A 24,703-nucleotide genomic window follows, 5' to 3' on the forward strand; every position below is an offset into this window, starting at 1 on the left:
CACATAAAGTAGCGTCGATGGGACGCGAATTTCATCATACAGACAGGGCGGGGTACGGCCTGAACTGATGGGGAAAAATGTGGGTCTTACACAGTTTGCCCAGCTTTAAACTGTCGAACATTGAGCTGTGCTCAGCAAATGCAGCATTCTGAGCTGAACGCATCAGGTCAGATAATACTGGTAGTTTAGACCGACAGCAGCCTGGCCTGCAGGGCGGGAACCTCTAGGTTATAAAACCTTATAAATGTAGACGGGGAGGCCCAGCCTGCCGCCATACAAATATCTTGCAAGGCAATCCCACTTGACCAGGCCCACGAAGAGGCCATGCCTCTCGTGGAATGCGCTCTGACACCCAAAGGGCACTGCATGCCCTTGGAGGCGTATGCCAGCGCTATAGCATCAACTATCCATCTGGATAGGCTCTGTTTCGACGCGGCTAGTCCCTTAGAACGTCCGCTAAACGAAACAAAGAGCTGTTCCGTCTGTCTGAAAACAGACGAGCGAGACACATAAGCTCGTAATGCCCTGACTGGGCAAAGGAGGCTCGCGTCTCTTTCCTCATCAGGGACCGGTAGGGCTGACAGAGAGATAATCTGCGCCCTAAACGGTGTGTTGAGGGATTTTGGAACATAACCGTGCTTAGGTTTGAGTATAACTTTTGAGTCATTGGGCCCAAACTCCATGCACGCCGCGCTCACAGAGAGCGCGTGCAGATCCCCTATGCGCTTCACTGAAGCGAGAGCCAGCAAAAACACCGTTTTGAAAGACAGGTGTTTCAAATCGATTGACTGTAAAGGCTCAAATGGCGCACCTTTCATGGCTTCCAGAACCGTAGAAAGGTCCCATACGGGGACTGAGGGAGGTCTGGGAGGATTCAGTCTCTTAGCTCCTCTAAGGAAGCGGATGACTAAATCGTTCCTTCCTATTGACTGACCAAGCGTTGTTTCTGAGAACGCTGCTATAGCCGCCACATAAACTTTGAGCGTGGAGGGGGCCCTGCCCCCATCCAACAGCTCTTGTAGGAAGGAAAGCACCTCCGTCACATCACAGTTTGTGGGTGACACACCACGGGCTGTGCACCAGCCCGAAAACACTGACCATTTCGAAGAATAGAGTCGTCTTGTAGACGGAGCTCTAGCCTGCGTGATCGTGTTTAATACTCCTTTAGGGAGTTCAACATGTACCCGTTGATGGCCCAGACATGAAGGGACCATAGTTCCGGGTGAGGATGCCAGATCGAGCCGCGGGCCTGTGAGAGGAGATCTCTCCTCACTGGTACTGGCCACGGGGCAGTACTTGCTAACTGCATCACGGCTGGGAACCAAGGTTGGTTTTTCCAGAACGGTGCTACCAGCAGTACTGAGCATCCTTCTTCCCTGATCCGTTCTATCACCTGAGGCAGGAGAGAGACGGGGGGAAAAGCATAGAGCGGGCGGCGGGGCCACACATGGGCCAGCGCGCTCCTGCTCTTGGAGAAAAAATTCTTGACAGTGAGCGTTTTCTTGAGACGCAAACAGGTCCACTTCCGCTCTGCCGAATTTCTTCCACAGCAGTTGGACTGTCTGTGGGTGTAGAGACCATTCGCCTGCCGGAACATTGTTCCTGGACAGTCTGTCTGGTCCTATATTCATGATCCCTGGCACGTGCGCTGCTCTGAGCGAGCGCAGGTTGCACTGAGCCCATACCAGGAGGCGTTCTGCCAGCCTGTACAGTTTCTCGGATCTGATGCCGCCCTGGCGATTTATGTAGGACACCACAGACATGTTGTCCGAACGGACCAAGACGTGGTGACCTTTTATTTGGGGACAAAAACGCGTCAGCGCGTTGTCTACTGCCAGCATTTCGAGGCAGTTTATGTGCAGGAGCTTCTCCCGTTCTGACCACTGGCCGAAGAACGGTCTGCCCTCGAGCAGCGCTCCCCATCCCGAGGTGGACGCGTCCGTGGACACCACTTTCACCCTCGAGGAAGTCCCCAGGCTTACACCTGATTGGTACCAGTCGTTCGCTTTCCAGGGTTTCAGAGCTGTAACGCATTTCTGATTGACCCTGAGGCGAAGCAAACCGGATGCCCGCGCTTCGCGTGGGACTCGCGCTTTCAGCCAAAACTGCAGCGGGCGCATGCGGAGCAGACCCAGCTGGAGCACTGACGATGCTGAGGCCATGAGACCTAGCATCTTCTGAAATCTCTTGAGCGGGACAGACGCGCCGCAGCGAAAAGAGTTCGCTGTGCGTCGAATGTCTACCGCGCGCTGTTGTGATAGTCGCGCTATCATGGATAGTGAGTCCAGTTCTGTGCCCAGGAAAGATATTTTCTGACTGGGTGACAGGGAGCTCTTCGCCCAATTGACACTCAGACCCAAATCCTCGAGGTGATCGAGTAAAATGGTCGTGTGTTCTATGAGCACTGCGCGAGATTGCGCTAGAATCAGCCAATCGTCCAAATAGTTCAGCACTCGCATGCCTCTCATTCTGAGGGGTGCGAGCGCCGCATCCATGCACTTCGTAAATGTACGGGGTGCTAGGGACAAACCGAACGGCAGGACTGTGTACTGATATGCCTGGCCCTCGAAGGCGAATCTCAAATATCGCCTGTGACGTGACGCTATCTGTATTTGAAAATACGCGTCTTTCAGATCTATTGACACAAACCAATCTCCTTGGCGAATCTGCACAAGGATTTGCCTGGTCGTGAGCATCCTGAACTGTCGCTTCACAAGCACTTTGTTCAGTTGCCTTAGATCTAGTATGGGTCTGAGACCCCCGTCTTTTTTCGGTACCAGGAAGTATCTGCTGTATAGCCCTCCCTCGCTCTGATCTTGAGAGAGAGGTTCTATGGCCCCTTTGCTCAATAGTTTCGTCACTTCGGCTCGAAGTAGATGTGCTACTTCTGTTTTTACCGTGGTCTCGACGCGCGCCACATAGCGGCGAGGGCGTCGGCGAAACTGCAGCGAATAGCCTCTTTCTATAATGTTCAGCACCCACTTCGAAACCCCGGGTAGCTTTGCCCATGCGTCTGCATGGATAGCTAGGGGTCGAATACGAAGCGCGCTCCGCTCGCTCAGTGATGGAGAAGCTTCGGTGTGCTGTAACACAAGCGTGTCGCTCGTGACATTTGAGGCATGGGGCGCGCTGATGACAGCGGGCAGATTGCCCGCGCTCGACTCCTCTGCGGTGGTTAACCGCGAGGGGGAGGGCTGGGCGGTTCCCGTGGGAACTGTCATGTCTATGTGTGGATGTGGGCGCGGGACAGCGGGCACATTTATCACACCGAAAGCATCGTCCGCTTGCGTGAAGCGAGTGCACGTTGGTTTCGTTTTTACAGAAACCGTGAGACATGCATAACGTGGTGTTAGTGGGCACATTCACCATGTTTGAAGCGCAATCGGTCTGAGCCGATTCATGTGCGCGAGCCCTGTGTGACGGGCTGTGCTTGTGTGTAGAGATGGGCACTGGGCAGTGGGCATTCTTCTTACACATAAAGCACCATCGGCCGTGGCCGGGACACCAGAAAAAATTCACACTTATGGGATTTATCTGGGTAGCCGTAAAAACGGCGTTTGTGTGCAGGCAAGCGGGTGACAGAACCGACTTGTTTACTGCAGGATACACTGGAACAGTCACATTTACTGGAACTGAACGAGCGAGAAGTTGCCATAGAAACAGAGCGTCAACATGCTGGCGTTTATTGCAGGCCTGCGTGCATTACAACAGGCTTGTTCACTGCAATATTGACATTTCCAGTCGCCTGAATTCCAGAGGGGAATGGGAAATGTATAGGAAAAAGGAGGTTGGTCCGTCCGCAGCGGGACCAGAAAAACTCCCTTTTTTCCTTACTCCAGTGACGCACGGAACACCATAGAAACGGTGTTTGGGTGCAGGCGAGCGGGTTGTACAACGCGCTCGTTGGCTGCAAAATACACATCTGCAGTCGCCTTTTCAGGGAACTGACAGAGCGAGCATTGACGGCATAATTTTATCTGCCGGTAGACCCGGGGATCGAACGCGGGTCTCTCGCGTGCAAAAACCTGAGAGTCTGCCACTGGGCCACAGGGGGAGACACATTGTAACTCAGTTAGCGCGAGTATTATAAGAGAGCGTCAACGTGCTGGCGTTTGTTTGCAGGCATGCGTGTATTACAACAGGCTTGCTCACTGCAATACAGACATTTCCAGTCGCCCGAACTTCAGAGGGGAATGAGAAATGTACGAGAAAGAGGAGGTCGGTCCGTCCGCGGGGGGACCAGAAAACGCTCTTTTCTCCTTTCGCCAGTGACGCACGGAAACCATAGAAACGGTGTTTGGGTGCAGGCGAGCGGGTTGTGCAACGCGCTCGTTGGCTGCAAAATGCACATCTGCAGTCGCCTTTTCAGGGAACTGACAGAGCGAGCATTGACGGCATAATTTTATCTGCCGGTAGACCCGGGGATCGAACGCGGGTCTCTCGCGTGCAAAAACCTGAGAGTCTGCCACTGGGCCACAGGGGGAGACACATTGTAACTCAGTTAGCGCGAGTATTATAAGAGAGCGTCAACGTGCTGGCGTTTGTTTGCAGGCATGCGTGTATTACAACAGGCTTGCTCACTGCAATACAGACATTTCCAGTCGCCCGAACTTCAGAGGGGAATGAGAAATGTACGAGAAAGAGGAGGTCGGTCCGTCCGCGGGGGGACCAGAAAACGCTCTTTTCTCCTTTCGCCAGTGACGCACGGAAACCATAGAAACGGTGTTTGGGTGCAGGCGAGCGGGTTGTGCAACGCGCTCGTTGGCTGCAAAATGCACGTCTGCAGTCGCTTTTCAGGGAACTGACAGAGCGAAGCATTGGCGGCATAATTTTAACTGCCGCTAGACCGGGATTCGAACTCCGGTCTCTCGTGAGAAAAACCAATGATTCCGCCACTGAGCCACAGGGGGGAACGCAAAGGTTTTCGGATGCACGAGCATATAAGAGCGTCACATGCTTTCTTCGGCGTATGCTTGCAGGCGCGCTTGTATTAAAACAGGCTCGCCTGCTGCAATATTGATATTTCCAGTCGCATGATCAGGGAACTGGGAATATGTATGAGAAATTGAAGGTCAGTCCATCCTCGGAGGGACTAAAAAACACATCTTTCTCCTTTCGCCGGTGAGTGACGCATGAATGGGGGCAGAAGGCAGGGTAGCTTTCTTATAACGTAAAGAAAAACTAACCCCGACCGTCCGCTTCCAGCCTCCCTTGTGAGCGGCGCAGTTTGCGCGGCTTGAACAGAGGGAGAGAGAAAGCTAGCCCCGTGACCGCCCGCTCCTGACATCCTCTGTGAGCGGCGCGGTGTGCGCGGCTCGAACAGAGGGAGAACAGGTATCGTCCCCCAAGCAGGCAAGGCAAGCGGGCGAACCGGCAAGCTTTGCGGGTTGGGGGGGGGGGGGGGGGGGGGGGGGGGGGGGGGGGGGGGCGGAGGAGCAGTCTCGGAGAAGGATGCCAGGTGAGTCCTCAGAGTCACCATAGGCAGTACCTAACTCGCAGTGAGGGCAGTCGCCGTCAGCGAGTGCGAGAGCTGCGTGATCAGGAAAAGGGGCGTCTTGAAAAAGACGCCCAGCTCTTTTAGTGCAATGGGAGTGTGTGTCGCGGCGGCGAGCACACACACATACATAAACACAGTAGCAGAGAAAGGATATAATGCCGGAAAGCGCAGCAGGAAGGCAAGGAAGGCGGCGCGGCCAGCGACTTCAGTGACTCGTCCCGCTGAAGGTGCTCTCTTTCAGACGGCGCGGCTTCTAATCCAGCTCCAGCGATGCGTGTGCTTCGCTTGAAGGATGAAAAATCAGATAATAGCTGCCTGCGAGCGATATTTATAGGCCTAGACCACGCCCATTTCGGCGGGACGTGACGCAGCGGGCGCGAAGTGCCCTGATTGGGTCTGACGTCACGCCAGGCCTCGCTCGATAGGCTGCTGCAGTTGCCGCAGAGCAGCCAATAGGCGCGCGAGCTGTCTCGCCTATGTCTGCATTGCTGCTGCAACGCGTTTTGCATTATTACAAAATTAAGGATAATTTTTGGCTTCAATATCTCGCGGAAAACGATTTTCCCCTAGCGTAAGATATCTTACGCAGTACGAGAGACCTCTCGTAAGAGAACTGACATTTAACAAAAAAAGGTTTTGTTAAATGTCATTTTATTTTATATATTTAAAACATATAAAATATTTTATTATACATGTTTCCTACATTATCTTCACTATAAATGACCCTGTCTCTTTTTGCTAAATGTCAGTTTTAATGATCAATATTATAATGTTTTTTTATGTATCATATTTTTTAAATGAAAACAAGAAGAGTCAGGGTTGTGTTTTATATTTCGTGTTGTTATAAATATATGCAGTGAAGATAATCAATTGCGTTGCCTGAACCACATTTGTGTGGCCATTAATATGTTTAAGATTTTTTTAAATGAAAATGAAAAGAGGCAGAGTGGTGGTTTATAACATATTTTGTTTTATTGTAGCCTAAATATACATAAAGAGATAACCGGAATAGCCAGAGCGAGCTGAGTGACACTATCAAATACACCGCGTTTCCATTTGCAGAATTATCGGACTTGAGTCCTTCCGTCCTCGGGAGGAAGTTCTTCATGACTTAAAAATTCTTCATGACTTAAAATAGCTTGAATGTAGCTCTACACCCTTGCCTCATTTAGTATACATGGTTCTATGAATCTGCAAATTAGCGCCGCCCCCAATCACTCACACCAGCTCATAGATCCACTCCTTGAAGATCACGCATTGACGTGATTGGTTACAAGGTAGTTTGTGACGTAGGAAACACAGGTGATTTCACAAACCTCGTTTTTGAGACTGTCTTTGGTTCACTGCAGTTTTAAGGAAAAAATACTCATGAATGATGTTGACTTATGTATTTGCACATGGTTTGTCTTAAAGCATATTAAAAACAACACATAGACATATAAACAACATTAAAAGCTTGATTTTCACCACAGGGGTACATTAAGTAAAACATTTCAATAGGCCTAAAGTTAGGCCTATTTGAAAATATAAAATTTCAATACAGTTTAGTATTGTTTTATACTATTTAATACAGTTTTTCAATACTATCTTACACCCAGCGCAATTGACTTTGTACACCGACACATGTATCATTCCTATTTTGCACCCGACACACAGTGGACTTTTCCCTTGACAGACACACGTTGGTAAATTAGGCAATGAACTTGCGCTCCCGGGGCGGTTCAGCGAAAAGAGGAGGCGTGTTTCGGCGCAAACGTTCCCTGGTGCTATTTTGCAGTTCCAGAAAACAATTCCGCCACAGACCAGAAAAAACCTAGTCTAAAGTCAGTGGCGTGTTTTCAGTGGCACGTTCAGATTCTATTTTAAGAGCGCATGCTTGGCCATAATGTAGCGTGTGCACAACGCGCATACACTTTGCTTCTCTCATCTACACACAGACTCAGCAGTTCCCATTTTTGCAAACCATATTACAAGGAAAAATATTCCACATAAAGGAAATCATTGTGGTGTCCATGAAGATGTGAAAAAATAGGCATAAATCTAGCTTACACATTTACCAAAATTATTATACGCCTGTTTAACCGAAGCTAATTTGTGTGGGTTTCTCCCATCCCCATACAATGTCACTTTTCTGTCTTTTACGGTCCTGACGAGAACGTTGGTCTCCTCGGCTGTGAACCGCTCCTGGCGCGCGCCTGTGAATCCGCCGTTATAATAGCAATCCGCCATGGAACAAGCGCGCCTGCTCTTAAAGGGAATGTGAGATGATGCTCTGATTGGTTTATTTCACGTTACGCCCAAACCACACCTATGAGTAATGAAGCTACTTCAGACCAACCCATTTTAGATTTGCGTCGGGCGCAAGAGTCCTTTATCCTGCTGGTATAATAGCAACAACGCCCGAGATCCACCCACAAAGTTACTTGTGTTTCGCGTTTGATACTTGCATTTCAGATCGTTAAAATAGGGCCCTAGGTCTTATTAACATTACACACATTTCAACTGGAAATCTTCAGAAGACCCGACAGCTTCAACGTCTGGTCAACGTTCGGTATCAGTTCTTGCTCAAAGTCCCAGACTCTTTTGTCTACAAACAGTTGGTCTTTGGTAAGATGCCCCTGCAGTGGGACTCTCACATGAACAATCCTACATACATCAAACGGTACATGGTAACAACCTCCCATTTCTTTCAAAGTGGAATGCACTGAGGTTTGCTGCACCTTCCTTGGGTTAACAATCATCTTTGTGGGATTGTAAATGTTCTTTCGATCAGGCTCTCTGTAAATGTGCTCCATGATATTGACACCAGGAATATTATTCCATTCTGCTCGTTTGAACTTCCCACTGTCCTCAAACTGTGTTTTGGGGAATATGTGGTTCTCTATGAGGAATACCCCAACATTGGGATTAGCAGACTGAAGATCCTCCATAAGAGATGGTAAATTGGTGTGTTTGTACGGCATGATGATCTCATCAATATCGTTCAGGAGAACGTACCTGGATTGATACATGTGCCTGTAAATGCACTCGTTGAGTGTTACTAACTGACCATAATAATGGACATCGCCCTTGTGCGTCTCGATGTTCCAGCCTGAGGATGGGTTCAGAAACTTGTCGATAGGCCATGAAACAATCTCCAATATCCCCTCTGTTTCATAATGTTTTAAGAGCTTTTCCAGGTCTGGGCCACATTTCGTTTTATAGATGACCACATGCTGTACACCCAGAAGCTTGTACATCTCCATAGTTTGAGCAAACTGCAGTACATTGTTGTAGTCACCAAAAAGGTTGGAGATGCAAATCGTGAAGTTAAACTTGAAAGTCTCTCTTGCCACCTTATTTCGAATTGGCAGATACTCCATCTTTAGGTCAACTGAATCTTTCTCATCAGTTGAAGACAGATTGAGGACAGTGGTCAGTTGAGACAGTATGAGGACATGTGTTGAATTTTGCATGTGTTTACCTTTACAAATCACATCTGAGGCACCATACGGAAAGCTAAAATGGTCTGTGTGTATCTGGACATCTGCCTGAACAGTTCTGCAGTCATGTTCAGTGCTGCAGTAAACACAGTAAAGTGGCTGAAGACTGTTTCTGTTGATTATGCTGATGACTCGAATGACCCCGTCCAGTCTGTGGTCGATAAACGCAGACACCATTAAATGCTTTGAGCCATTGATGGGCGTTATCGAATTTGAAGCCTCCGGGATTTTGAATTTGTTATTTGTTGGAGAAGCTCTTATTGTTGGAGGAGCTCTTATTGTTGGAGGAGCTCTTATTGTTGGAGGAGCTCTTATTGTTGGAGAAGCTCTTATTGTTGGAGGAGCTCTTATTGTTGGAGGAGCTCTTATTGTTGGAGGAGCTCTTATTGTTGGAGAAGCTCTTATTGTTGGAGGAGCTCTTATTGTTGGAGGAGTGTAGTGTATGTAATTTGTAAGACTGTCCATGCACACCAAAACCAGTATGCCAAAAACAGTTACAATAAATGATAGTGAAAGAAGTGCCTTAAATCTGTATTTTTCCATCTGTAGAAAAAAAACAAAGCAAAATGTTAAAAACAAATAAACAAACAAACAAAAACTCTTAGGTTACAGGAGGAGGAGCATCACAATGGGGCGTCAATTAAGCAACATCTATTTTAAGTTTTATTTTCACCAAAAATTATATTGTTCATTTCATAGGTGCATCAGGCTGGTTTCTTAACTTAACTATATTAAATTAAAATAATATGAATAAACAAAGGTATAAAGACATTCACGTGTTTCCTTGTTGAATTCAACTCTCTTATTTCATCCCTCAGACTAATAAACAACAAAAAAGCACAACATGATGCTTTATGACAATTTAAAGATATGATTTAACCTTAATATAGTGCTTCTCTCTATCTGTGTACACAAATATTTTTTTTGTTATTGTAAATGTTTTTTCTTATAGATTTGACCATGTTTTTTCCCTGGTTATGTTTGTACATGTTGTATAAATAAAAGCTTGGGATTTCACTTTCATGGGTCATCAAACCGGATTTTCATGTTCAAACACAACTGGACTAACCACTCTTATGAGATTAAAGTATGTAGTGTCATGGTCTTGCATTGTACTATCAACAATAAACAAGTACAACAAAAAAATCTCATGTAAAACAACTGATGAAGACTGATGATAAACAATAAAGAATAACTTCCTGAAGACACTGTTCTCTCATTATGGATTCTATACAGTGTCATTGTTACTTCCAGGGTACGTTAATCTGCAAGGCTATTCAAGAGGTACACTTACAGACGAATGTTTTTTTTGAAGAAGAAGAAGAAGAAAAAAGAAAAAAAATTGTGAAAAAAATGGGAGTAAAAAAAAAGTGTTTTTTTGGATTTTTTTTTGGAAAAACTTTTGCATTTGGATGGCTATAACAGGGTCATTTAGAAAATTGGCGTGCATACACTAAAAAGCCTATAAATCCTAAATGAAAACTCAGAACTTCACAAAAATTGGTGAGCATATGTGAGATAACATTCTGAACAAGCATCTAAAGTTTTATGGATATCGGACCATAGGTGGTGCTATAATTGTTAAAAGGTTTTAAAACCATATAGTTCCTATGGTAAATTGCCTGTATTGGCTGTAAATGGTCTTTTCCATCTAGTATGTCAGTGGTTACATGCTTGCTAAATAAATCTTAATAACTTTTGATGCTATTGTGCTTAAAGGCCTTAAAGGCCTTAACTGCTTGAACCCCGATAAATGCTGCTTGCAGCTTTAATTTATTATGATTATTATTAGTTAATTTTTTTTTAATAAACCGTAAAGCAATTATGTTTAAAATATAGTTAATATATGTAACCAGGAAGCTATTTTGTTGTCATGTGACTAGAAAACCAGAGGCTGAGAAGAAAGACAAGTTTTGTACAGATCAGTAACCTGTAAATCCAGAGTTCTCACGTTGAAGTTGAATTTGCTCAGCGAGTTTAGATTTAGGTCTGGATTTCCAGGCTAATAGAATATCCCATCTTAATAATCATCTCAAAATTCAACTCTAACTCAAGTATTTTTTACTTGATGGTTAATGTCACATTTTAGCTTCATTAATTTTATAGAAAACTATATAGACATTGGTTTAAAACCAAAATGAATACAAACAGTAGGCTACATTTACAAGTAGATTAAAAAAATATATGTCTCAGTAACACTTTACAATAAGGTTTCATCATTTAACATTATTTAATATGAACTAACCATTAACAACACTTCTACAGCATTTATTAAACTTAATGTTAATTAACTACAATTGTTTTACAAATCAAAAATGTTATTTGTTAACATCAATTAACAGTGAACTAACATGAACATGGACATTTGTATTAACAGCGAGAAAAGTTAATAAATGCTGTAAAAATAGTTTGTTCGAGGTTACAATTCATGTTTCCTGATGCATTTATTATGAGACCTTATTGTAAAGTGTTGCCGATTTAAGGATTTCATCATCTCACACTTCATTAATCAAAATATCTTTATAAAGCCTACATAAAAAATAAACAGTGTTCAACACGTTTCAATATGCTGTAAACATTAGTTGCATCGATAATCTCACCTAAGTCAACAAAATTGCAGAATTATCCCTGGTGATGATAATTACTCAGTTAAAATAGAAAAATAGACTAAATAGTAACAGTACCTTTACGGAAACGTTGTCTTGTAGCGGATGTCTTCTGTACAGAGGTACGAAAAATGAACAAGATGGAAAACCAAAATATAGGTTCCTGTGATTAAGATCCACGTAACTCTTGTACTGCACGTAATTTGAAGCCAAAGAGCATTTAGGAATCTGTTACGGTTATTCATTTGATGCAACAGCCCTTCAGTTCCTTAGATTGAAAAGTACACGATGCCCCCCCTGCCTCACCGTTGATTCCTGATGGTTAAGAGGACAATGACTTGAGTCGCCCCCTGTCGTTTCACAGAATAGCACAACGCGTCGAGTATAAACGCCTCGTCCGTTTGGGGAGGAGCGCGCGCAGTCTGCGGAGACACGCGCTGTGGAGCCAGGCGAAAGTATAAACAAGGCTTCAGACAGCAGGCTAGCGATAAAAGGAAGAATTGCGCGCAAGCCTCTCTCGGAGCTGTTACACTAGAAAGGCCTGGCTAGCTGTATGCGGTCATGCTGATGCCTTATTTTGCTTTCCATTCTTACTTTTTAAAACAACGGGGACAGATCCAGCTAGTGGCGGAGCCAGGATTTTTTTCATAGGGGTGGCCAGGCAAGGGCCAGCAACCAGTCTGGGGTGGCACAGAACTCTTAATTATTTTATCATAAAAAATAATTTGATAATGTATTGGACTGTTTTAGTGCCTACACAACTGAATAAAGTTAATTTGTACTTAATTGTAATTGAGATAGTAGTGAATTAGGAATCATGGAATACTTAGTGAATTTTTTTATTTTTATTATTACCCACCACCTCATATTAAAATGAATTAAATAGTAATAAAAGGGCACACACTATAGCTAAAGTTCAACTTGCTCAGTTAGCTTGGTTCTGGTTCTCAAAATATCCAATAGCTTGTTCTACACTGTTGCATCTTCATGGATGAAATAACATGCAGATAAATACTGTAGTCCAAAGATTATTCAACCTTCAATGCGTTTTATATATCAATGAACTCTTCAACCAATTCTGAATTTGTCAAAAAAAGTTTAACTTTCTATATTAGTTGTCAAAATAAATAATTGCAACAGTTCTATCATACCTAAATTAAAAAGGGCAGTTCTGTCAGATGCTGAGAAAAGGGCGTTGTCCTTATTCAGTTGGCTATCTTCGGAAAGCTGAGATGTTGTCAGGCCAAAAGTCAGTATGGCACAAACTTATATGTAATGTTTTGATGTCCAAATAAATGTGAGCACTGTGCATTTGTACTAGACGATAGGCATTCATTTTGCGTTAATATGTAAAGGACAAACAAAAATGGATAATTTTTAAATCCATAAAATAACTAATTTTACATTCTGGCAACATTACATTATGAAAAACATAACATTTTACATTATGTGCTGTTGACTTCTGCCTTGTTCACATTCTTGCACATGGGGATTCAAAAGAGAACTTTTGTTTTCCTTTTTAATTTAGGTATGATAGAACTGTTGCAATTATTTATTTTGACAACTAATATAGAAAGTTAGACTTTTTTTTGACAAACTCAGAATTGGTTGAAGAGTTCATTAATTATATAAAACGCATTGAAGGTTGAATAATCTTTGGACTACAGTATTTATCTGCATGTTATCTCATCCATGAAGATGCAACAATGTAGAACAAGCTATTGGATATTTTGAGAACCAGAACCAAGCTAACTGAGCAAGTTGAACTTTAGCTATAGTGTGTGCCCTTTTATTACTATTTAATTAATTTTAATATGAGGTGGTGGGTAATAAAAAAAAAAATTCACTCAGTATTCCATGATTCCTAATTCACTACTATCTCAATTACAATTAAGTACAAATTAACTTTATTCAGTTGTGTAGGCACTAAAACAGTCCAATACATTATCAAATTATTTTTTATGATAAAATTTAAGATTTCTGTGCCACCCCAGACTGATTGCTGGCCCTTGCCTGGCCACCCCTATGAAAAAATCCTGTCTCCGCCACTGATAATAGCGCCTCAACGGATCAAGTCCAGACCGAACTTCCCGACCTAAAATGTTTGTGGGCGGGGCTAAGTTCGGCTGGCATCCAGGCTATCAGTAGCCTATTTGAACGAATCTTCTGAGTTAATGATTGAACTCACTCGTTAAAACGGTGGCTTGGTATGGGCTGAAATATGTGCCACCAGAAACTGAATTTGAATCAATTATATTTGAATTTGAATTGCTAAACTTGAATAATTGCATTGGAAAACTGAATTTGAATCACATAATTTGAAATTGTATTGTTTAATTTGAATAATTGCATTGAAAAACTGAATTTGAATTGTATAATTTGAAATTGAATTTATTTGTTTGGAAAAGAAGTCCAATACAATTTGATCCTCACTGAAAATTAAACTCTCTATATATCCTCACATTCAGTTCTCACAATTCAGATTCAGATCACTAAATTCAATTTCAAGTTACTGTGACAGACATCCGGGTAGTTGGAGGATGAAGGAAGAGCAATCAAATTATACAATTCAGATTCAGTTTTTCAATGCAATTATTCAAATTAAACAATACAATTTCAAATTATGTGATTCAAATTCAGTTTTCCAATGCAATTATTCAAGTTTAGCAATTCAAATTCAAATATAATGATTCAAATTCAGTTTCTGGTGGCACATATTTCAGCCTTTCAGCCCATAGCTTGGCACCACCTACTGGCTGTTTTAGTTTCATATTTAAACGTATAATTTCATCGATTCTATCATTTCATATTTAAATATTCAAAATGTTATATTAATTTTTTTTTTATCTCATAACATTATTTATGCAATTGTAATTGCAGTGTAAATGCATCCATGGCTCCTCTGCATTAACAGTCTTTGTAAATAATATCTAATGCCCTTCAGAGTCAGCGTCTGCACGTCCCACATCTGCACTGCGAAGATGGATTTTGTTGAAACTGATTTTATTTTAAGTAGCCTCCCAGTAAACAATTACCGTCTTTCAACGTTGAAATATGGTTGAAAATAAGTCGGTCCGCCTTGGACTGGTTAACGACGTGATTTCAACGAAGTAGTTTCGGCCGGACTGTTTGACTACGTGTTTTCAACTGATCATCTACGACATGTTCTCTTACGAGAGGTACTCTCGTACTGCGTAAATCTTACGCTAGGGGAAAATCTCTTTTCCGCGAGATACTGAAGCCAAAAAATTATCCTTAATTTTGAAATAATGTAAAACGCGTTGCGGCAGCATGCAGACACAGGCGAGGCGGCTTGTGCGCCTATTGGCTGCCCTGCGGCAACTGCAGCAGCCTATCGATAAGGCCCACTCGTGACGTCAGCTCCAATGGGGGCGCTTCGCGCCCAATACGTCACGTCCCGCCAGAATGGGCGTGGTCTAGGGCTATAAACATAGCTTCGAGAGGCTAGCTCACTGATTTTTCATCTCTTCAGCGAAGCTCTCGCATCGCTGGATCCGGAGAGAAGCCGCGCCGTCTGAAAAAGCCTTTCAGCGGGACGAGTCGACACTCTGAAGCCGCTGGCCGCGCCGCCTTCAGTCGCCTTCCTGCTGCGCTATCCGGCGTTATATCCTTTCTCTGCTACTGTGTTTTGTGTATGTGTGTGTGCTCGCCGCCGCGACACACACTCTCATTGCACTAAAAGAGCCGGGCGTCTTTTTCAAGACGCCCCTTTCCTGAGGATCACGCAGCTCTCGCGCTCGCGCTCGCTGACGGCGACCGCCCTCACTGCGAGCCAGTTACTGCCTGGTGACTCTGAGGACTCACCTGGCATCCTTCTCCGAGACTGCTCCTCCGCCCCCCCCAACCCGCAAAGCTCGCCGGTGCGCCCGCTTGCCTTGCCTGCTTGGGGGATGATACCTGCTCTCCCTCTGTTCGAGCCGCGCAAACCGCGCCGTTCACAGGGGATGTCAGGAGCGGACGGTCACGGGGCTAGCTTTCTCTCTCCCTCTGTTCGAGCCGCGCAAACTGCGCCGTTCACAAGGGAGGCTGGAAGCGGACGATCGGGGTTAGTTTTTCTTTACGTTACAAGAAAGCTACCCTGCCCTTGCGCCCCATTCACGCGTCACTCACCGGCGAAAAGACAACTCAGTTCCCTGATTAGGCGACTGGAAATATCAATATTGCAGCAAACGAGCCTGTTGTAACACGCACGCTTGCAAGCAAACGCCGAAGAAAACATGTTGACGCTCTCTTATATGCTCATGCATCTATACACCTTTGTGTTCCCCCCCTGTGGCTCAGTGGCGGAATCTTAGGTTTTTCGCACGAGGGACCGGGGTTCGAATCCCGGTCTAACGGCAGATATATTATGCCGCCAATGCTTCGCTCTGTCAGTTCCCTGAAAGGCGACTGCAGATGTGCATTTTGCAGCCAACGAGCGCGCTGTACAACCCGCTCGCCTGCACCCAAACACCGTTTCTATGGTTCCCGTGCGTCACTGGCGAAAGGAGAATAGGGTGTTTTTAGCCCCGCTGCGGCCGGGCCGACCTCCACTCCTGACACATTTCTCATTCCCCTCTTAAGTTCAGGTGACTGGAAATGTCAATATTGCAGTGAGCGAGCCTGTTGTTTTGCACGCACGCCTGCAAACAAACGCCAGCATGTTGACGCTCTTTGATAATACTCGCGCTACTGAATATCTATGTGTCTTCCTCTGTGGTCCAGTGGTAGATCGTCAGATTTTCACGCGAGAGACCCGCGATCGAATCCCGGGTCTACCGGCAAAACACACTTTTTGCCGTCAATTCTCGCTCTGGCAGTTCCCTGAAAAGGCGACTGCAGATGTGTATTTTGCAGCCAACGAGCGCGTGGTACAATCCGGTCGCCTACACCCAAACTCTGTTTCTATGGTTTCCGCCTCTGAAGTTCAGACGACTGGAAATGTCAATATTGCTGTGAACAAGCCTGCTGTAATACACGCACGCCTGCAAACAAACGCCAGCATGTTGACGCTTTCTGTTTCTATGGCAACTTCTCGCTCGTTCAGTTCCAGTAAATGCGACTGTTCCAGTGTATTCTGCAGTAAACAAGTCGGCGAAATAGCCCGCTTGCCTGCACACAAACGCCGCTTTTACGGCTACCCAGATAAATCCCATAAGAGTGTATTTTCTGGTGTCCCGGCCACGGCCGATGGTGTTACGAATGTAGACGAAATTCCTACACACAAACACAGCCCGTCACACAGGGCTCGCGCACATGAAATCGACCCAGGTCGATTGCGCATTAAACGTGGTAAATGTGCCCACTGCCCAGTGCCCACAAACACTACGTTCCGCATATCTCAAGGTTTCTGTAAAAACAAAACCAACGTGCATTCGCTCTGCTCAGGCGGACAATGCTCTCAGTGTTGTAAATGTGCCCGCTATCCCGCGCCCACATTCACACATAGACATGACAGGTCCTACGGGACTCGCCCAGCCCTCCCCTCTCGGTTGACCACCGCAAAGGAGTCGAGCGCGGGCAATCTGCCCGCTGTTATCAGCGCGCCCCCTGCCTCGAAGCGCGACGCTTATGTTACAGCACACCGAAGCCCCTCTGTCGCTGAGCGACCAGAGCGCGCTCCGCATTCAGCCCCTAGCCATTCGTGCAGATGCATGGGCAAGGCTACCCGGGGGTTTTGAAGTGGGTGCTAGACATTATAGAAAGAGGCTATTCGCTACAGTTTCGCCGACGCCCTCGCCGCTATGTGACGCGCGTCGAAGCTACGGTAAAAACAGAAGTAGCACCACCTACTTCGAGCCGAAATTTTGAAACTGTTGAGCAAAGGGGCCATAGAGCCTTTATCTCAAGCTCAGAGTGAAGGAGGGCTATACAGCAGATACTTCCTGGTACTGAAAAAAGACGGGGGTCTCAGACCCATACTAGATCTAAGGCAACTGAACAGAGTGCTTGCGAAGCAACAGTTCGGAATGCTCACGACCAGAAAAACCCTCACGCACATTCGCCGAGGAGATTGGTTTGTGTCAATAGATCTGAAAGACGCATATTTCAAATACAGGGCATGCGAGTATTGAACTACTTGGACGATTGGCTGATTCTAGCTCAATCTCACTCGGTGCTCATAGAGCACAGGACCATTTTGCTCGATCACCTCGAGAATCTGGGTCAATTGGGCGAAGAGTTCTCTGTCTCCCAGACAGATAATATCTTTTCTGGGCACAGAACTGGACTCGCTGTCTATGATAGCGCGACTATCACCAGAGCGCGTACTAGACATTCAGCGCGCAGCGAGCTCTTTCCGCTGCGGCGCATCTGTCCCGCTCAAGAAATTTCAGAGGATGCTAGGTCTCATGGCCTCAGCATCATCAGTACTTCCGTTGGGCTTGCTTCGCATGCGCCCGCTACAGTTCTGGCTGAAAGCGCGAGTACCGTGCCGAGCGTGGGCTTCCGGTCTGCTTCGTCTCAAGGTCAATCAGAAATGCATCGCAGCTCTGAAACCTGGGAAAGCAAACGACTTGTACCAATCAGGTGTTAGCCTGGGGACTTCCTCGAGTGTGAAGGTAGTGTCTACGGACGCCTCCACCTTGGGATGGGGAGCACTGCTCAAGGGCAGACCGTTCTTCGGCCAATGGTCAGAACGGGAGAAGCTTCTACACATAAACTGCCTCGAAATGTTGGCAGTAGACAACGCACTGACGCGTTTTTGTCCCTAAATACGAGGACACCACGTCCTGGTCCGCTCGGACAACATGTCAGTGGTGTCCTACATAAATCGCCAGGGCGGCCTCAGGTCCCGAAACCTGCACAGGCTGACAGAACGCCTCCTGGTGTGGGCTCAGCGCAACCTGCTCTCGCCGAGAGCGGCGCATGTGCCAGGGCTCCTGAACGTAGGACCGGACAGACTGTCCAGAAACAATGTTCCGACAGGCGAATGGCCTCTACACCCACAGACAGTCCAGCTGCTGTGGAAGAAATTCGGCAGAGCGGAAGTAGACCTGTTCGCGTCTCAAGAAAACGCTCACTGTCTGGAATTTTTCTCCAAGAGCAGGGACGCGCTGGCTCACGTATGGCCCCGCCGCCCGCTCTATGCCTTTCCTCCCGTCTTTCTCCTGCCTCAGGTGATAGAACGGATCAGAGAAGGATGCTCAGTGCTACTCGTAGCGCCGTTCTGGAAAAACCAACCCTGGTTCCCAGTTCTGATGCAGCTAGCAAGCACTGCCCCATGGCCAGTGCCAGTGAGGAGGGACCTCCTCTCTCAGGCCAAGGGCTCGTTTTGGCATCCGCGCCCAGAGCTGTGGTCCCTTCATGTTTGGGCCATCAACGGGTACCCGCTGACCTCCCCAAGCGGAGTGTTAAACACGATCACGCAGGCTAGAGCTCCGTCTATGCGACGTCTCTATTCCTCGAAATGGTCAGTGTTCTCCAGCTGATGCACAGCTCGTGGCGTGTCGCCCCTAGACTGTGGGGTGACGGAGGTTCTCTCCTTCCTACAAGAGCTGTTGGACAAGGGCAGGACCCCTTCCACGCTCAAAGTGTATGTGGCGGCCATAGCAGCGTTCTCAAAAACAACGCTGGGTCAGTCAGTAGGAAGGAACGATTTAGTCATCGTCTTCCTTAGAGGAGCTAAGAGACTGAATCCTCCCAGGCCTCCCTCAGTCCCTGTATGGAACCTTTCTACAGTGCTGGAAGCCATGAAAGGTGACCCATTCGAGCCTTTACAGACGATTGATCTTAAACACCTGTCTTTCAAGACAGTGTTTCTTCTGGCTCTCGCTTCAGTGAAGCGCACAGGGGACTTACACGCGCTCTCAGTAAGCGCGACGTGTATGGAGTTTGGGCCTAATGACTCAAGAGTTATACTCAAACCTAAGCACGGTTATGTTCCAAAATCCCTCAACACACCGTTTAGGGCGCAGGTCATTCCCTGTCAGCCTTACCGGTCTCTGACGAGGAAGGAGACGCAAGCTCCTTTGCCCAGTCAGAGCATTAAGAGCTTATGTGTCTCGCACGTCTGTTTTCAGACAGACAGAGCAGCTCTTTGTTTTCACTCTACGGACGTTCTAAGGGACTTGCCGTGTCGAAACAGAGCCTATCCAGTTGGATAGTTGATGCTATAGCGCTGGCTTATACCTCTAAGGGCTTACAGTGCCCATTTGGAGTCAGAGCACACTCCACGAGAGGCGTGGCCTCGTCGTGGGCTTGGTCTAGTGGGATTGCCTTGCAAGATATCTGTATGGCGGCAGGCTGGGCCTCCCCGTCTACATTTATAAGGTTTTATAACCTAGAGGTTCCCGCCTTGCAGGCTAAGCTGCTTTCGGTCTAAAATCGGTACTGTCTGCCCTGATGTGTTCGGGCCAGAATACTGAAACTGCTTGAGCAAATGCTCGCTGTTGGATCGCCCTGACTCGCCCTGACTGTACGACACATCATCAGTATAACTGCTCCTTATAAGATGTTATATTATTACAGGAATGATGCTATTCTAGCCACTCTTTCCTGGGCTCTCTGTGAGTCCATTATGATCATGTACTATATGAGCCCGGGCACTTGCCCTTGGGACTTTGGTGCTGGATCTTAGCATGCACGGCGTTTTACACTGTTTCCCCTAGCGTAAGATTTACGCAGTACGAGAGTACCTCTCGTAAGAGAACGTACTCGGTTACTAACGTAACCTCGGTTCTCTCTAGAGAGGAAACGAGTACTGCGTATCTTGCCGTGCCTGCACACGCTCTGGTTCGCTTCGGCGATGAAAAACCAGTGAGCTAGCCTCTCGAAGCTATGTTTATAGCCCTAGACCACGCCCATTCTGGCGGGACGTGACGTATTGGGCGCGAAGCGCCCCCATTGGAGCTGACGTCACGAGTGGGCCTTATCGATAGGCTGCTGCAGTTGCCGCAGGGCAGCCAATAGGCGCACAAGCCGTCTCGCCTGTGTCTGCATGCTGCCGCAACGCGTTTTACATTATTTCAAAATTAAGGATAATTTTTTGGCTTCAGTATCTCGCGGAAAAGAGATTTTCCCCTAGCGTAAGATTTACGCAGTACTCGTTTCCTCTCTAGAGAGAACCGAGGTTACGTTAGTAACCGAGTACGTTTTCAACTGATAATCTAAGACAGCTAGGATGGTCTGTTATACATGCTAAAACAACGGAGAAAACAAACTACCAAACCATGTTCATTATTATCTCAAATAAATGTAAAGAGTTTTACATATTCCGTCAAAGTTATAAAAAAAAATACATTGAAACTGTACGCGCAATGAGGATTCATACATGGAAAGAATTACCACACCCCAGCTGGCGGCAGTAATGCACCATTAAAGTTAGTTGCCAACCGCCATTAAACCGAAAGAAGAAGAAGCAATGAGGCGCGCGCACGAACATGCATGCAGCAGAGGAAGTGCGCGCTCTGTATCTTTCCACCCATCATCAAGTCAACCGCCAGAAAGCTCTTCACACCAGAAAGCAGCTGTGTAAAGTAAGTAGCTATGACAAAATAATTAGCTATGATGGCAAAATAAGTGTAACATTAAACGTTTACCTTATTTCAACCAAACCTGACTTTTTGATTGTAAACGTACTAGCTAGACATTATGCGGCTAGCTACCACGTGTAACGTTACACACCACACCGATGGACTGTTAGCTAGCTATCTGTGTGAAATTCCCAAAATGCGGATTTTAATAAGCCATTAAGGTTTAACTGTTTGTGATTTATTTTTTAGTTATGTTACATCGTAGATAGCCAGATTATTTAATTTCAGCTTTGGTTTATTCATGCACCATCTAATATATTTATTTTGCAGCTGCAGTAATGAAATGGGAGTAAACTGCCACAGAAGTTGAAATCGGGGCTGCAATGGCTGAGACACTTAAAGGGGTGGTTGATTGTGATTTCACTTTTTTCATTTTAAATGGTGTGTAATGTTGCTGTTGGTGCATGAACAGTATCTGCAAAGTTGCTGCGCTGAAAGTTCAACGTAAGCAGAGATATCCTCTTTTAAAAATCAGGAAGTTTAATGCCTACAAAAACGACTCGAATGGGACTACAACGAGATACTTCCCGGGTTTTATACGTAACTAACCCATGCAAAAAAGGGGGCATGGCCATATTTCTGCGGCTTTGTCGAAGAGGAAGAGTTAGGCCTATAGTGGAGAGCTGTAGCCATGCCGTCGAAAGTGTGTTATTTTCACCCCGCTGCCAGGTCTTCTGTGTTCGGGCTTCATTCGGACGCTGTAGTTCGTCAACAATGGCTAAACTTTATGTTTGATTATGTTCCTGAAAATTTCAATCGTAATAGCTCTCTGTGCTGCGCATTTTACGGAAGACAGCTTCCAGAATCTCCACGAATTCAATGCCGGATTCAACAAGAAACTGTTGCTAAAACATGAAGCAGTTCCAACTTTAAAACCAGAGGCAGCAGTTGTTGGGCCACAACCTGTAAGTAAGACTTTATAATGTTTGCATGTATAATTTCAGACGTAATGTTTTAGTTTTATCAAGGACGTAAACAAATGCCAGCGCTGGCTTTAGTAGCCACTTACACGTACAAACATTTTGGACCTGAATTTGTAATTATGTACTAATTTTGTAAATGTATTTTCCATGTATATTTTATGACGTAATTTTTCGATTTGATCAAGAACGTATACCAATGCCAACGCTGTTTGTTTATAGCCAGTTAGTTCGATGCTATTTTGTGTGTATAAGACAAACGTGTATAAAGTTCAAAAAATGATATGTAATCGCAACAGCAAACTTCAGCTGCTGAAGTTAAAACAATAACTTTAAAAAACGGTATTACTCAGTCATTTATTCAGTTATATTAAATGTTTAATCAGGAGAAAACCGTATCTCAAAAGCTAACAAGCAGCAGTAGCATTTTCAAGTAACAGCGTATCGAAATTCTTATATAATAATAATAGTAGATTAGAATAGAATAGAATAGAATAATAATAATAATAATAAAAAAATGTACCATTCAGAAACGTTTTGTAAGAGCCGTGTTTGCGGAGGTTGCTTGACTCTCTTCATTGCCGCTTTCTGGGTCTGATTCCTGCTCAAACTGATACGGCAGTATTGACACCATTATTTACATTTGACCGGAGCACATGCAACTTTCGCCCGTAAAGGTAATGGGCGTGAAGTTTCCGGACAACATGCACTACGCAGTTTAGCCAATTACAACACACCGGCCCAACTAACCAATCTGAGCCCATTGCCTGTTTCCGAGGGAGTGGTTTCATAGAATCAGGAAGTCAACCGGTCGTTCAAATGACAGAGGAGAAAGCGGCTTACAATAAAGGTGAAATTTATGAAAAATAAGACAAAAAAAACAAAAAGAAACACGAAGACATGTTATATTGCACCCCATAAACACAATCATGCAAAGAAAAAAAGCAGTAAACCACCCCTTTAAACATGCTCCCGGGAGAGCTGGAGGTGGAGGTCACAAAGTGTGAACATTTAGTGTACATTTTCTGAGTTGTGTTTTGTGTTGACTCTTGGAATGTGAAATCTGTGTTTTATTGCCCTATATTTTATTTAAAATGTGCTGTTTTAAGTATAATAAAGCTATTCTCTCTTTAAAGCTTTGTTTTATTCATATGTTAATCTAAAATGTTATTTGGCATGTTAATGTGTTGGGACTTTAGAACTGACAATTGTCAATAGGCATCGAGTAAACGTTGAAGATTGACCTGTTTTCAATGTTGAAAAGTCGGACAAATTTGACGTCTTTTCAATTTTCTTTTTCAACCTTCAGTGGACCGTAATTAGACGTTGAAGATTTACGTCTATTCAACGTCTAATAGACGACTTTTTGCTAGCTGGGCTAGTAGGCCTATATAGCCTAGTGCCTTATTAACTGAATTGATCAGTTAAGATTAAGAACTTAGGCCTATAGGCTGCATGAAAATGCATAGGCCTATAGCCTACTATTTGATAATGTTTTAAAAAATGCCCAAGGAAATCAATTTATAGCGGAAATATCACCTCTTTATGGAAAAGTTTGTTTCTGTTGCTGTCAACATTGGCTTTGGAAGATACATTAAAAATGCAGTTTGCTTCTGTGTACGGATCTACAATGCATGGTTGTATAAATGTGGTTAATAGTGGATAAGATGACGCGCTTCCGTGTCAAAGTGTCTGTTATCAGAGGATTCTGTTCATGTGTGCCCAGACATTTGAGAAATCCCGACCAACTGATGTTTTACGGCCACGTCCGGAATAAAGAGTAGGCCTATGTATGGTAAACCTATAGTTAGCGTGATATTAAAGGACATAAACCGTGATATAAGATTTTGGCCATATTGCCCATCTCTAAGTCATTTATTTCCTGCATGACCTGTAAAGTCACGTCCACAAACCTCTTGCGTATTGTTTGGTCACACCACAAGGTGTCACTGTGGCCTCAAAGCTTCAGCACTGCCACTCTGAGCTCGAATGCTATGCCTGAGGTAAAACACGCCCCCCTCATTAGCATCAGAGCAATAAATGAATTAATAAATAAATGTATAAATAAATAAATGTATAAATAAATGTAGACATAAATGCATATATACATAAATACATGTGAAAATAAATGAAAGTGGAAATAAATAAATGCATAAATGAATGAAAAAATAAATAAATGTGGAAAAATATATAATTAAACATAAATAGGGAAATAAAAGTATAAATAGTCATTTATTTTAGTTTTTTTTTTACATTTCTTTGCATATTTATTTATGTATTTATTCATTTTTAATTTCTGCAGGTTTGGTCCTCCATAGATGTAACATAAACGTAGCCTAGGTAAAACAAATCTTGCTTAATCTTTACTCAAAGTAGTGAGAACGACAGACAATCTGTATTACCGGTAATATACACAGGTTTAGGTAATAGTGGCCCACAACTGATCAGCAGAAGTATTTCTGTAAGACAGTAATAATGTGAGTTAGCCAGAAGCAGGATACCTACACAATATAAAACTCAAACCTAAATATTTTGAACATCATCTTTCAAGAGCAAGGGGTTTACGAATCCTGGATTGAACTCCGAGATTTGAGAAGCAGTCTGTCAGTAAAATAAAGGGAACACAGCAAAAGTTTAGGATTATACTGCTGTGGTATCGTGGTAA

At 44.7% G+C, this 24,703-nt stretch overlaps 2 protein-coding genes across 2 annotated transcripts in view; one reads left to right on the forward strand and one right to left on the reverse strand.

The window, feature by feature from the left end:
• Nucleotides 1-24,703, forward strand: part of hmcn2 (hemicentin 2) — a 149,202-nt gene that overhangs the window by 111,134 nt on the left and 13,365 nt on the right. The window lies entirely within an intron of this gene.
• On the reverse strand, nt 6,346-11,978 carry LOC309512426 (uncharacterized protein). The gene is made up of 2 exons (XM_082187995.1): nt 11,664-11,978; nt 6,346-9,522 (listed from the first exon to the last, which is right to left on the reverse strand). The coding sequence occupies exon 2, from the start codon at nt 9,520-9,522 to the stop codon at nt 7,996-7,998; it is 1,527 nt and encodes a 508-aa protein (XP_082044121.1). The 5' UTR covers nt 11,664-11,978; the 3' UTR covers nt 6,346-7,995.

The sequence above is a fragment of the Leuciscus leuciscus genome, assembly GCF_965113295.1.
Source record: "Leuciscus leuciscus genome assembly, chromosome: 13".
Taxonomy (NCBI): Eukaryota; Metazoa; Chordata; class Actinopteri; order Cypriniformes; family Leuciscidae; genus Leuciscus; species Leuciscus leuciscus.

Excerpts from the sequence above, each read along its gene's own strand:
- LOC309512426 (XM_082187995.1), bottom strand. The coding sequence starts at position 9,522 with ATGGAAAAATACAGATTTAAGGCACTTCTTTCACTATCATTTATTGTA.